Source organism: Thunnus maccoyii, chromosome 8 (genome assembly GCF_910596095.1).
Source record: "Thunnus maccoyii chromosome 8, fThuMac1.1, whole genome shotgun sequence".
Lineage (NCBI taxonomy): Eukaryota > Metazoa > Chordata > Actinopteri > Scombriformes > Scombridae > Thunnus > Thunnus maccoyii.
This window is the reverse complement of record NC_056540.1, coordinates 18,874,268-18,890,324: the sequence shown is the minus strand read 5'-3', so window position 1 is coordinate 18,890,324 and position 16,057 is coordinate 18,874,268. Positions and strand designations below refer to the sequence as shown.

Genomic DNA, 16,057 nt, shown 5'->3' with positions numbered 1-16,057 from the left:
GACATGCCTTTGAAAAGGAGTGCAGATCTTTCCTTTTTCATGATCCATGTTACAGGTTTAGAGCAGTTAAAACATCAAACATATTTTTTTTTCAGTAACCGCCAAGTACAAGTTAATTTGAACGCTTTCATATTCTTGGATCACATCTTGTAGACGTGGGGCTCAAGTGACATGAAGGCCAATCACATTGGCCAGAGTTTCAAGGCAACACAAATTAAGTAAAGAAAACGGACTCCAACACCATTTGGGATCAGACTTTTAATTGGACTTAAATTCACATAAATAACATTGGTTCATATATATTTTGTATATTATACAACTTTATATAATATATATTTCCCCCTATGATTTACATTCCTCTCTGGCTAAAATTATCTCTGTTATATCTATGGAAACAGAAAGCCTTGCATGAATGTAAAGCTGCTCTTTTTGTGCTGTTTATCAAAGTCCAAATGCCAAAAAGGAGAGGAGCGTGTTTCTCTTGAGTTGTAAAAAATAATTTCCCAAGTTACACAAACAGAAAAGCAAAAAGGAGAATCTATTGCATTGTCTCTAGGGTATTACACTGCACTACAAAGAGTTGGTAGCTATTGAAAATCATTCACCGTATATATTTTACTGTATTGACTCGTGACACAAAGAAAGAAAGAGCACTGCAAACTATCTGATATGCATGGCAATGAACATTTCATGTCTGAGTGTTCTTGTCATGGTTTATTATTATTATTTTTTTTTACAAAAAAACAAAACAAAACAAAAAAAAGATTATGCTTGACACGAGATAAGAAACCTCATCATAAAGATAAGGAAAGAGTTATGAACCTGCAGCAAGGTCACGTAATCATGCAGTGACCCAGCCAAGCACGCTTGCATGGATGAGTTGAGATCGTCAGTCCAGATCACAAATCAACACATGACTGTTTTGAGTCTGTGACCGACATTATTCAACAAGATGGGTGGATATCTGGAAGTCAGGTAACATTCACTGATCTCCCTGACAGATAAAATACCCTGCCCCTTTCCCATACTGGAGCTCCCACTGTGTTAGTGTTGACCAGTGGATCATCTCTGTTGCCAGTAGCACTCTCAATCAAATAATCATGACTGACAGTATCACACAGTTGCCCTAAATGAACACAGCTGGTTGAAAGGTACACTGATAGGCCACAACATGTCAGATTTTCACTATCTTTCCATAGCTGAGAGTTTTGCATTGCTGCATCTTTGCGCTGACTCATCAATAAGTAACTAAGGTTACTAACAAATCTGTGTGTGTTTGTGTGTTTTTTTCAAGTCAAGCAAATCATAGTCTGGCAGAATACAAACGTTACATGACATTCAACATATAGTACATATCTGCTGCATGATGTGTAAAGAGAGTGAAAATGGCCATGAGGGTTTTTCATGTCAAATCTAACAAAGTGGTATGTAAAATGCATCTTTTTTTCAACACAACCTCCAGTGTAATTGTCTCACAATTCCTCCTCACTGTTTCCTTCTACACAACTTCTTAAATCTGCATAAACTATAATACATATTTGATTGTCGGAATCAGAGCGGCTGCCTGAATATCAAGCCAGAGAGAAACTGTCACCCACACTAAGGCCTTCAAATCCTCCACCCACAAGAAAAAAGCAAACACTGGATCCAGCTACAGCTGTTACTTGAATAGTGATGGGTGACAAAAAGAAAAAGAGTTTGAGGTCAAGACTGTTGTAAGCGAATGTGCAGGTGAGTCAGTATTTGATGAAAAACAGGATTTGGTGATAGAGCTACTTAAATTACCCAGTGAACCGATGTGGGATCCTAAAATGTATCATGCATTTATCACGACAAGGCCATCCTAAACAAAACATGACATGTGTGTTGGCGTGTACGTGTGTGTATGTGCACGTGTGTTAACAAATTACAGAGGAAAACACAATCATGCCATGACATTGCGACAGACAGCAAGTTAAAGTGTTAACCCCCTCCTTCCCTGAATAGTCGACAACAGAGTGAACCTTTTTTAAAAACAGATATTAGTTTATCATCATTTTGTCATGATAAAAATCGCATAAACATCATCATAATCATATCCCTTTTCTAAACAAGATAAATTTACTATATGCTATCGAAAAGAGCACTGGGGAGGGAAAGTCACTGGTTGTGCTGAAAGAACAGTGAAAAAACATTTTGACTTCACAGCAGGGACTTCTCTGTTAATCTATTATCTGTTAAGTGCCACATTAGATGTTTGCAAAACAAAACAAAAATCACCAGTTTTATTGCAAAAAATAATTAATACCCAATAACCATCATTAATTACTGACCATAAATTATTTTGTAAATATAAGTGGGACAAATAGCTAATTTTCTGTTGGGTGAACACAACCAGCAGTAGTGCCAGTTGTCACCTCCCCTCCCCACTGCAGCCCTGCCACTCAGCTCCATCTACTTTAATACTCATAGAGGGAAAATAGTGTTCATTAAAAAGTGCATCATGAATATGTTGAGATTAATAATAAAAGTAAACCATCTTTTTTAGTCATAAATAACACTTTTTTCATCTAATATTCAATAAACCTCTTATTATACAAGTTGAGTAGTCACATGATGCAAATCTACCCCCTGTGATCTTGCTAATATCTGGGAGCAACGTTAACACTTCCTGAAACTTGGAAGCTGCGACCCACCCGATACAAACAGGACTGTTGGGTCAAATCTAGGAGGACGATCAAGGAAAAGACTGCCAGTTACAGCCACTGAGGGTACAACATATGAAGAGTGACATCAGGACGAGGCTTGTAATGCGCCCTATTATAACACAAAATGTCCACATCTAGCTGCTAGCCTTAGCAAGGTACAGCATCTCGCTCACACAGTGAACTCCAAGATGGCACGTCTGCATTTAACTACCATTTCTCATCAAATGTTAAGTATGTCAAATTCAGTTCACATGTCACCCAACCTGGATCTGACAGAAATATAGATGTCTAGAATTAAGTTAACATATCTGAACGATTCTTTTTTAATCAAATGCAGGCAAGACATTAAGTAATCTCACTGTTCACGTGTTGTATCTTCAAACTCTAAGTGGCTGATGAGAACATTCCTTCCTTGGTCTTCTCCCTAGCGTCAAATCAGGAGGAAAATAAATCAAAAAAGAAGACCTTAAATGGTCAAGAAAAACCATGACTCCATCACCGCCCAATGACAGACCAAAGCCCTCTTCCTCAGTGACTCCAGGGCGTCAGATGAATTTGGACTCTACTGATGTTTGTTCCCATTCACTGATGGATTAGCAAAGCACTGGATGGCTACAAACTAATAGGACTGACATTTTCCAGACTGGTGTGCATATTTCCAACACTTTCTAAACCCATAAGAAAGTAACTAGTCCACTCTTAATTCAGAGGATAGAGCAGAACTCAGTCACACTGTCAACGTCTTTCAGCTCCCAATCAATCTTAGAGTCACTGGGCCTGAGTGGACTCTGCTAGGCCATCCGGTGGGCCTTTTCTCAGTGGCAGGACTTCATCCCGGTCAAGTATGGCGACTCTTGTCGGCACAGGCCCATCTGCTGCTGCTGCTCTTGATGATCTGGAGCCATGCCGTCGACAAAATCGGGGACGGGTAGCCCTGAGAGTATCATGACTGACTTGTTCCAAATCATGAAAGTGGGTACAACGGGCAGGAGGAAGGAAACTTCAAAGGTGTGAATGTGCTGGGAGTTCATGGCATCATAGAAGGACAGTGAATTGTTGTCATAGTCCAGCAGGACACCCAGCCGCCTCAGCTGCAGGCTTGCTTCCACCAGCATCTCCTTGCCATCGTGGCGCACCATGAAATTGTTGTTGCAGCGCGAGAACACCCATGAGGATGAGTTCTTGCCGCTCCATTCATTTTTAGGGGCTGATTTGTAAGCCACGCCGATGGCATACCTGCAGGGAAGGAACATTTTGGAATGCATTAGTGATCTGAAACTAGTGTCCTCTTTAATGACTTTACTTGCAGAGTCAAGCTACCTCATGTTGAGGACACACAAGATAGGCATGGGCCTTTTGGGTCTTTCCTGCATGAAGAGGTCTACTTCAGAGCCAATTAGTGAAAAGAATATAATTAGGATAAGAGTATACACTGTGTGCGATGAGTGTGTGTGTGGGTTTGCATAACAGCCTAGTTTTAAACTCCCTAAAGAAAGATATTTCAGTTTACCCAGCCTCCTTACAGGCTTATATAATGCGCTCACATGCATATATGTGTATGTGTTTCTCACCATGTGGATGCTCCTAGTAACACCTCCCAGTAGTGGCATCCGCTGTCAATGAAGACATTACCAGCAGCGCCATAGGAGCCTGTGCCGCTGAAACGCTCCGGGGTGTGGCTCTTCTTCAATGAGCTCTCGTCCTTCTCCATGGTCAGGCAGTCGTTGGACAGGCGCAGCTTCTTGTGGGCTGTTTTGGGGTCCAACTTGAAGGGCTGGCCTGTGAAGAGACAGAATTTTGTGTTTTATTGGAGATCTGTTACTGTGTTCTGGCATCTAATGCTGCTAATCATCATTATCACTAACAGTATTATCATCACTATCATTACCATCATCATCATTTTGCAATCATGCTGCTATTGGCCTTTTATGTATCCCTTAGCCCACAGGAAGCAAAGTGGGTTATGGGAAATGCAGTCTCAATTTAAATGCAGTAATTTCTTGGTGGTGGAACAAGCTGTAAACACAACACTGACATAAAATCAATTTATGAACTTGATGTGGTGTCCTTGTTAGCAAAGAGTTGCTTATTTATACTTTGAAAAGACACAGAGCAACATTTGTATTCATTTGGAGTCATGTCTCTGGATACCTGATGAATACAAGTCCAATATTCACTCTTTAGGAGCAAAATTCTCCAATACGTTCACCAGCTAGTCACTAACTTTGCCTGCTGTGTGGTGCAAAGTCAAAACAGCTGCATGCTGCAGCTGAAAAAGGGGCTGATGATAGCGGTGAGACTGAACCAAAACAATAAAGTTGCGGGAACCAAAACAATGAGCTGACGCTAAAACGCTCTATAGAGCTGAGGCGAAGTGCAAAGCAGGGTGATAATTCTCTGTCGGTTTGTCACTATGAGTGACTCCTTTCTCATTACACATTACAGATCCATCATTGCTATGAAAATATTGATTACTGTGGCTTTAAAGAAAACTACCTTAACCACAGTCTAATTAGTTTACAGTTACTATTCCAAGCCAATTAATTAAATTGACAGTTACAAAAGTTGCTAAACTTCTGTCACTTGTGTCAGTTTCAATGTATTTAAGTACTGTTGTTTGCTTGCTATTTTTTGTCATGAGTACTCAATATTGTCAAGTGTAAAAAAGCAGAGGACGACACCAGATCGGAATGTGAAGGAGCTAAGAGTAAGAATTAAAATTAGAAGGTTTTAACTCAGAGCGATGGCAGAAGAGGAAAATAAATAGAAAGTGGGGTGAGAAGTGCTCGCAGAGAACTTGGGGAGAGACAAGAAGAGGAGAATGTTTGAAATACAAGGGCAAGAGAGTCTAAACTTCAAAGCCTCTCGGAGCCTTTGGTAAAAACATTTCGGAAGCCACCCGGCATTCTCCTCTGTGCCTCCCATCACACAGACTTGGAAATGAGCTGAAGGAAATAGCCTTCACTTCCACTGCAGTAGGTATGGTTGGGGCTATTCAGAGGAAATGCTGCTGTCCGGTTGCAACAATTCAATTTGCAGTGACACCAGTAATTTGGGTGTAATGGGTGGAAAATTGAGAGGGTAAAACTAGGTGAGTGACAAAGAGAGAGAGAGAGAGGAGTTAAGGAGTGAGGAGGAGAGGAGAAGCTGAGGGGATAATATGAGGCTGAGGATTCGGCACAGTATCCCTCTCTACCTCTCTCTCTCCCTCTCTCTCTGTGTGTGTAGGCTTCTTGGAGGTCAGCCATGTCCCTTCCAGACCTGACATTTAACTGTGACACCTCTCATCTCATCTCTCAGCCTCCCTGAGCCTCCCACGGCTTAATGAGCGACACAATGAGGGCCCCGACTCCTCCCCCTCCTCTCTCTCTCTATCTGTCCTTCCCTTCATCTCTCTTCCCCCATTCTCTCATTCTCATCCTCTCTATCCTCTCCCCTCTCTCACACACTCCCCTCCAATAATCCGCGTGGTGAGTGTGTGTTCCCGCTTGTGGATATGAGACGACGAGGCCAATGTGCTGCTGGCAGCCAATTACATTAATGCGCTCTCTTCTTTGAACTGCTTATCGCTGCCAGCGCAGCCATTTCCAAACACTGGGGCTCTGTCATGCCTTTCCAGGGGATGACTCCAGAGAGCCTGGGCTGGGCCCGAGGTTGGGGGAAGGGAAACACACGTGACGGTAGAGGACAAGCAGACACACATGCAGAGCATCAACTCTGGCCTACACACAAGCAGACGTACAGTAAGTGGCCGAGTGGAAATGTTTTGAACAAATGCCAGCAGAAGAATTTGGTGTGGTAGCACAGGCAAACTGAGCTGTTCCAAATTTTCAAACAACCTCCAGCGCATCTCCGTCTGCAACTGGTCAACACTGTTCATTTGCATAGTAAAGTATCATTTTTACTTCCTGTTTTGAGGAACTTGCAAGCTGTGTGTCCACTCCTAGAATGAGTTCTAAGCTCATCAGTGGTGGAAAGTAGCTAAGTACATTTACTTAATACTTATTAAATATTGTATATTGTATTGAGGCACTTGCAACAAAAAAGACAAAAAGCGGAGGTATTTGCACTCTACTTTTAAATGTATGCTACTTTAAACTTCTGCTTCACTTCATCTGACAGCTTTAGCTACTGATTACTTTGCAGATTAAGTTTTTATATACAAAACATGATCAGATTATAAAATATGATACATTGCTATAAGTCAAAATAACCAGCAGTATGTAAAGCAGTTAAAATTTGCTTGAGGTTGCTCATGGTGTAATATATCAGCAAGAAGATCAGTTTAAAATAAAAATAGATTGCATTTGTTGCCTGTAGAACACACACACACACACACACACACACACACACACACACACACACACACGCGCACACACACACACACACACACACACACACATAAATTATACTCAAAACTGTGATGACACTGTGTTAGACTATCAATCTTTCACCTTGTTACACACACATTTACACCTCCACACACACGTACACAAATGCACACTTCTGTGTTTACAGCTTCTACACCACATGAAATAAAGACAAGGACAGGTTAATGGAACAGCTTGTCCCACACTACTGGATTTCTTAGCAGCGTTCTGTGATTAGTCTGCTTCCACTCTGCTGTAATACGGTAGTAATTAGAGATGTTTTCAACTGTCTGCTGAGGTGATAACTGCTCTCTGTTAGACTGCCTTGAAGCAGTGCATTGTTACAGACTGGTAAGGCTTCAATGGAAACTTGTAAAACACAAACCGTATCAAGGAGAAAAAGAGGAGTGAAATAAAAGGGGCTACTGTTGGGGGAGTATTTATAAAAAGCAATTTCATTCCAACTTCATTTCGCTGAGTCCTTGGTGAAAGACTTGCAGTGGGATAGCATCTCTGTAATTGACTTTATTTCAATTCAATCAATTCCTCTCACACTTCTTTTTTTTTTCTCCTGGCTCACGTTTTTGCTGAGGAATAGATTGAGCTGCCTCAGTAATGAGGAAGATGGAAAAAAAAGATCCATTTTACTGCATAACCAAACAATTACTGCAGTAGAAATCAGGGACACAGAGTGCTCTCTTGACACATCGAACACAACCTCATATCATTTCACAGGTTTCTATGTCCCCGCTGAACTTGCAAATCATAGCATATCATTAAAATGCATGGCTGCATACCAATTGGCTTCTAATTGACTGATCTATATGTAATGTGATATGTAATCCAGCAATGCAGTCTACTTTCATGGACGGGCTAAAACACAGATTTACACTAGAGTGATTAAAATTGCATCAATCATGTTACATGGCATGACGTCATGAGGTGCGCAGCATGAATTCTGGGCAATGTGAGTTCAGGTGTATCAAATCTTTCTTCTCAACTCTTACTGTTTTATTTTTGGCTTCTAATGCAAACATTTTGAAAATGTCTTTGCGTAGTAAAAAGCAAAGACAAAAGATAATGTCTGATCTCCCCCAACTTCACCCTCTCACAAACTTGGCGGAGTCTTCAGAGACCAGTGCTGGAAAATATATTTTCAGTGAAGATTTTAGGTCTGCTCAGAAATTTGTTCCGATTAAGGAAACATCTTTGGAGAGAAAGTTTTTGTCATAGTTTGTAAAAGCATGCAAAAAGAAACTTTTTTCCCCCTCAGCGAGAGTAACTGTCAGTACAACTGGTTGTGTGTGTATGATGTAATCACTCATTAAAACTCAGCTCCAGTCTTAATAATCAATACAGATGTGTCTGAAGAGGTTTCCTTGGTGGGGTGCTGAGCTCTCTGGCTTTTAGAGCTCACATTTAGTTTGCTGTCTGTCTTGAAAAAAAAACAAACTGGCATTTTAACTTACTCCTAATCTCCCCCTCCACCTGCTGGCATTCTCACCTGCTCAGTGAACAGAGGACGGCCCTTTGATCGAGCAAACGCATCACATAAATCTTTGTTATCTAACCCAAAAAGCCCATTGACAAAGCAGTATAGCATTATAAGCATATAGCATTATATTATTTTGCATGGTGACATATTGCATTTAATGTTAAATCTCAGCAGCTCTAATTAGCTTGTTAAACATTTTCCAGGAGACAGTCTGCTTTAAAGATAAAATATGGGATGTTCTTTAATTGATATAATCTTATTAATGTATATCCCATCTGTATGGTGTAATATGTACTAAAAACTACTGTAATAAAAGTTAAAACTGTCTGGAGCTGCTGCACTGAGAGCTGAGAAAAGCTGATCAGGTTGTCAGACTGTACCTATCCTGGTTAATAGATTTCTTAAAGTTTATAGTTCAGTCAATGAGTTCAATGCCTGTAAATCTATGAGACTGTAGCTATCAGGAATAAAAAGCTGAGACAACGTACCACATGCAACATTAGATACTATCCATCTTTGCTGCCATGAGAGTGATGTCATGCTTCAAGTTACAGATTTAAAAGAATAGTTGGACATTTTGGGAAGTATACTTCTACGCTTTCTTGCTGAAAGTTAGATGAGAAGATTGATACCACTCTCATGTCTGTCGAAGCTACAGCCAGGAGATGCCTCCTGGCCAAGAAATCGTCCAGCAACTAACCACTCATAAAGAGACATTGTTGTTACACTTCGGTTTTAGTATGCGTTGAACAATCAAGGTATGACGTATTATTTAGTGAGCTTTAAGGGTGCTGGTAGGCATCTGTTTCCAGTCTTTGCGCTAAGCTAACTGTCAGTTGGTCACACCTTCATTTTAACTAGACAGTTATGAGAGTGGTATCGATCTCCTCATCTAACTCAATTTGAAAGCAAATAAGTGCATTTCCCAAAATGTGAAACTGTTCCTCTAAGCTTTAACAGGGATTAAAGCAAGAAAAGATTTGTGAGCCTGAAAAGTTGTCTTGCAGGAAGAAAATTTGTACAATGTATTGAATTAAGTATTATATGAATTTAAAACTGCTCTATGCCTGAAATCAGGCATGGTGCCTGAGAACTTTAAGCCATGTTTAAGCAATGCTTGGTAAATTATGTGAAATTTCTACTGCTTGCTATTCAATCTGGATAGAAATGCCTGAATTATTAAGATTACTTAATGTCTTCATTCTCATATCCCAATTTTTTTGCTCTACCCATTTTTACACCAATCTTTGCCTTTGTCTCTCTCCTCTTCTTTTCTATCCTCCCCTTCTACTCTCCACTCCTCCTTTGTCATCTCATCATCATGATGTCCTCTTCCCTCGTCTCCTCTCCACCTCCTACTGTTTACTTTAGGGGCTGTGTGGTAGCTTGATGCCTGTCATCAGAGATGCATGCTGGGTAAATATTATTTCAGGTCCTTTAACAGGAAGTAAAGAGGTACGAGTACCACTGGGGCACCTTGACATGTGATATTTTCAGCTGCTTTTTAGCGGCTTACTCAATGTAGGGACTAGGATCTGAGAAATACACACACACACACACACACACACACACACACACACACACACACACACACACACACACACACACTGGGGTGTTTTTGCTGAGTCCCTGCTTCTTACGCACAATATGGGCACTCAGAATAGTTTACCAACAGAATGGCGAACATTATAAAGTCAACAGTCCAGTGTTTGACTGTCAGCACAGATGCTGCCTAAAGGAAGGCTGCTATGCATTCAGATCAGCTTTTGTTTGGACACAAACAATATGCACGCTCAAAATAAATCAACAGCGTAGTCTTCACATGCAAACAATAGAGCTTCTATGTAAAGACATATTTAAGCCTGGATTTGTGTTGTTAGTCCTACTTCACACCATCCCGCAGTCTCAAACTACAAAATGACAAAAGTGGATGTTGATATTTGGAGGCTTTGCACTGTGGGACAGTTGCAAATGTCAAAGCAGGAGGCTGGAATCTCACCGCAGGGCGTCAAGGGTTGCATAAGCACATAATTACACATCAGGTGAGTGCTGGGTGTGAGGACTTTTTGAGAGACAACAAAGTTTATCGTGATTTGGACCTTTTTCAGGTAAAATGACAGATTTGGGAAATCTGGGTGATTAAACATGGTTTACATTGCTTGTGGAGAGCAAATATCAGTGCATATGAGAATGCAACCTGGAGAAAACTTACCACATCAATAACCATCACAGAACTTAAAAAAAATAATTTTAAAAATCTTTTTGCTTAGAGAAGAGACACGGATGCTTAAAACACACAGCACATTATACTGTAAGGATTGACAGCTACATTAACTGTAGCTCAAATTAGTCTAAATTTGAACACTTTTTTCTGTCCTAAATTAACAAATAACTTGCCTCTTCCACAGCAACTCTGTTTATTGTTGTTGTGAATTCATTACTGAGACAGACAGCCAATTAAAAAGCATAAACAGAGCACATTCTAATAAAAGCTGTATAGATTATTGTGGATTCTTGTTCTGTGAGCCGCCACTCTAAGTTGTGTCCGAGCTCAGATGCAACGTTAATTCAATTTCAGTCTTATGAATGCCTAAAAATATGGTGCTTCAAACACAAATATAATGATTGTTATGCTGTCAGCCAGAATATGTCGGCTTTGACTTTTTAATGTTAAAATTATTGGATACATGCTTGGATTGGAATTAATTAGAGGGACCTCATTATTTTTGTTTTTCATACCAAAAAATCAAGGAATTTATTTTTACATTGAATATTAAAAAAAAAAGGGGGGGGGGGGGGGGGGGGGGGACAGGAGGGATTTTAAGTCAATGATAGAAAATCTTGGTGAAACCTGACAAGTATTAGCTTTATGAATAGAAAACTATAAAAATACTTTTATTCTGTACTGTATTGTAATAATGACATCAGTATTTGCCTGTATAAAGGCAACGTCTTCCCCTGTGCCTTAAAAGATTGATTTATAAACTGTAACTGGACTGCACAATGTAATTTCATCCATCTGTGTGCATCACTGAGGCCTGGACTGTATTTATGGGTAAAAAGCAGTGGATTGAGGGCACTCATGTCTGCAGACACTCATCCCTGCAAAGAGCTATTTGGTGTCTTCAATTCGCTCAACACTCTCCCTCTTTCACTCTCGACCTGTCTCTTTCCATCCACTTTCATACTCTTTCTCTCTCCCTGTCTGTTTGTAGGTTTCTCCCGTCACTTTAAAAGACAGTTATGTAGAAAACCTGGTCACAGTTCGCTCTGAGGTAAATGCACAAGTATGGTCACAGCAGTAGGAGGTCACAGACACTCTTACTTAACCGCCTTCTTCTTCATCATACTTAATTCATACGTGTTTCAAGAAGCTGTGACTTACTTCACACTTAAGGATCTAACAGCACAGTGATACTTCTATATACAACAGTGGTGTGCAGCATTCGTGTCACCGTTCACTTTGAGCAACTCAGGGTTCAATGCGTGGTTTCACTGGAGTGAGTCTGGCGTGACCTAAAAAGCCGGTAAAAGCCTTAAGGCTTTACAACATGATTTTAAATGTTGTTTCAATCAATGGAAACCACCTTCACCCATACCTCTCCGACATCAGAATTGGGGTGGGGGGGGGGGCATCGGACCATTTCTGTAACTTTCCGAAATGGATGTTGGATGTGCGTGCATACTCAAAGCTTAGAAACTGAAAACCTGACATTCAGACTCACTTCATGCAGCGACTGGCCAACTGTGTTGAGGTGAAAAAGAAAACAGGGTTTGAACTGTCCTAAAACAATAGTCAGGTGCCCAAAATCCAAAAAATCTACAGCCTTCCTTCTGTGCAAAAATGTCTTTAAAAGTTTATTTGAAAAATTCCCTATTTTTGTTTCTATCCTTCCACTGCAGCAGAACAGGAAAACATTATCAGTCAAGGAACAAAGAGGGATTTTTTTTGACTAAAAAGACTGTAAGTGTGGGAGATATTCACTTTATCTGACTAACTCAGACGGCTGGAGCCTCATTTTATCTTCAGGTAAGCTTTTAAATACATCTTTGGTCAAAATGAGGACTTTGTATTTTTTCCTCACACCACCTACATTGTAAGCACATTTGGAGGGAATCTCCTAATGGTCAGTATGAACAGGAGGAACGATTACAGCAATCAAAACCTGTTTCATTTATCAGATGGGCACCTGACTATTGTTTTACAACAGACTTGAAAAATTGTGAACCTATCTTTTAATATTCCTGGTGATATACTATTCCCTCTGAGGGCAGATGACAGTGTAGTGTATAACATTTTTAAACCAATGTTGAATTTCTTGGGGATATTTTGGATGTCTCTGCTGCTGTAAAATCCAGTTAGCTTCACATAAGTGATACTGCATTTGGCCTTGCTCATGTATTTGCCCAGACAGCTTCAAACAAATCTTATACCAGGTGTTTTCATACTTATGCTAAGAAGGGTCCTTGAAGGCAGAGGCTGTAGCAACAAAACACTGTATTGTTTCTGCCTTTCTATCAGACAAACACGCACACATTTACATGCCAACAAATGTGTACACAAACTCTCAGCTTGTGTATATCCGTATGGGATTACAGTATGTGTGTCTGGTCTGTCAAACTCTCTCCTCGCTGTGAGACCCAAAAGTTGTGACATCTTGAGATGAAAAGCTTCACCTCTGGGATGAACTGACAGATGGCACTGTCGTGGCAATTTTTCAATTCCACTCTGACAAAGAGGAGCGAGACAATGATCTCAATATTGTCACACTTAAATACGCGTCCACACGGGCTCAGTGTCTGTGTTAGACAAAGAGCGAAGAGACAGAGTGAATCACACGTTATATAGCCACCTGGCATGAAAGCTACAAAGCATTTCATCACTCTCAGAAGTAATTAAAAACTACAGGTAGTCCATTGTCTGTAACGTATCATGTTTCTCTTTCCTGGGGAGCCTCTTGCAGCTGCTGAGAGGCCTTTGATACATTTTGCATCTGCTGGGAGCAGCGGACCGGACACCTTCTCACACTTTCTTATCTGCACCTTTAACCTTGGCATCTCTAAAATCAGTTATTCTTTGTTCACACTCTCAGACATCTTCCACATCTCTCTCAGTTAAAGAGTACATGCTTAAGATTCAGAGCAATCAAACATAGTGAAAATTGAACATGATTACAGAAGTGAAAATTAACTGCATAAGCAGACATGTGCAATAAAAGATATTCAAACTAGATTTTATGTGTTTTACGTGTAATTTCCCTCACAGCACAAAGGGAGGGTGAGAGATTGAAGAAAGGGGCACCAGAAGAGGAGATCGTATGCCATAGCCAGGGGTAATAGAGGACGGTGAGCCAAGAGAGGGGTTAGAGAGGGACATATTGGAGGAACATGGAGAGTTTGAGGCCAAGACAAGATATTGCATAAGAGAACAGAGTTTAACAATGTCTCTTAAGTGTCCAAGAGAAAAAATAAGCCTGCATCAAAAACCTTAATTTATTTGTATATTATATATATGTGTATATATATATATTTGTATCTATGTTTTGAATTGCAAATTGTGTCCTTTGAGGTCAAACTAGAGCAATTTATTGACTTCCTATTCTAGCAACACCTGTGATTTCAGAGAAAACTGCTCAGATTTGCAATTTGATTAAACCACTGTATGTTCACAAGTTTCAGTGCAACAATGTACTTTACACAGTTGGAAAATGATGGGCAATGCACTTGCGCTTGCTTGTATCATGTCATATTGACACAGTTTCCTACATTCAGATTTGTTTTACACACATGTAGTGCAGCATTTGGGGTGTATTTAGGAGTAACTCTTTTGAACAGACAGGGTTGTGATGCACGACTTCTCCAGTATCTGTGCTACTTGTCACTGCGTTCTTTGCTTTGCAAGCCTCTGCCAGAGATATGATGAGCTTAGGCTAAAAGCCCCCAGAGCCTCTCATCTTAAAAAAATGTGACAGCTAAACCCTCCAATCTAGCCACAGACAGAAAGAAAGACTTAAAGTGCAAGCAAAGAACTTGTGGTTCTGAGCTCAAAAGCTCGCCACTATTGCTAGTACAGCAACGGAGTCTAGAGAGAAGCCCAATAAGCCTGTCAAAGTGAGATATTTGTGATCAGTTTTGTTGTGACCCATTTTAATCCGAAAACACTGCATGGCTTCACCAGAACAGATGAGTGAGGCACTTTAATCTGAATAGCAATTCCTCAGAGAGGAAGAGGGAGGAGAGAGTGGGAGATAAGAGAAAGAATGAATGAGGGACAAAGACAAAGAGAGAATTCGTGAACAGACTGACAGACATGTGCACAAACACACATGGTGCAGGTGCCACAATGAAGACCATGAAACATCCGTCATGGCTAAAAATATTAAATGTTTTGTGTTATTTTGATGGCTTGTCTGAACCATTACAGCAGAGAGAAATGCTTGTTGCCAATCACAGGCTCAAAATCTCAACCAAAACTAGCAGTGGGTGGACAAGCGTTTCCCCCTTATAGAACAGGCTGCCAAAGAGAAGGAGGAATGACAGAGAGTGGGAGTGGAGGAGTACATAAAGGAGGGACATTATCTCTCAACATTGTACTAAACTACTAATGGACATTAATATACTGTAATGTACTGGCAAATGTGGATGGTAATGCAGGCAGATATATGGTGTTGTTTTTCATGATAGAGAAAACTCCAGTTCATTGCCACTTAAACCATATTGTGTTGAAATGTGCCTTCATGTTCAGATTTATTTTTGTGTTTATAAACATTCATATTTAATAAATGAAGTTTCTTCTGGCATTGATTTATTTGTACAAGATGTACACCTATATGGTACACCTAAAAGATGATGTCTTGTCCACTGTTTATAATTATTTTCTTATGATAATAATCGCTTATAATCACCATTGTTTTTTCTTTTTTCATTTATTCACCGATTTCTTTCTCTATATGCTTTGCCAGTGCAAAGGTATCTACATGTGACGCCGAAAAAAATTTAAAAAATCTAAGCATGGTGAAGAGTAGTTTCTTTCCAGGTGACAGGCTTATTCATATTCTCTTTAATGAAACTATAATGTGCCAAAACTGGCAGGAGTATAAGTAATTGCTTGTCTGAACGCAAGACACCTGGTCGTAACTTTTTTATTTATTCGTTCAGTCTGACTGGCAAGATGTTTTTGATCTAAATGTCACTGAGCTGAAATGAATTGACAGAGAGAAGAAGGTGAGAGAGAAACACAAAAGAAGTGAGATTGATGGTGAAAAAGAATACCTTCACTATATCAAGTGTATCCAGGGAGGGCATTATAAATTTAACCTCTAACTGAGTGTTATTTATATTGTGCCCAGTAAGACAGAGAGTCATAAGCATCAGCTCCAGACACCCTGCACTTCACCTCTAAATGCTCCCCAGTTACATGTCGCGCCCACATCACGATGAGACAATAATCCATTCTAATACCATAAAAAAAAAAAAAAGAGTTTAAGTACTGATGCACTCCATGT

The 16,057-nt window shown here is 40.1% G+C and overlaps 1 protein-coding gene across 5 annotated transcripts in view; it reads right to left on the bottom strand.

The window, feature by feature from the left end:
- Positions 1-270: 270 nt before the first annotated feature.
- The window catches only part of mid2 (midline 2), a 143,990-nt gene continuing 128,203 nt past the window's right edge, over positions 271-16,057 (bottom strand). For all 5 annotated transcript variants that reach the window (XM_042418711.1, XM_042418713.1, XM_042418710.1 and 2 more), the window contains 2 exons: positions 4,259-4,466; positions 271-3,923 (listed from right to left, as the gene is read on the bottom strand). In XM_042418711.1, coding sequence (XP_042274645.1) covers positions 3,503-3,923; positions 4,259-4,466 — 629 coding nt within the window. In that variant the 3' untranslated portion in view covers positions 271-3,502. The remainder of the gene's footprint in view (positions 3,924-4,258; positions 4,467-16,057) is intronic.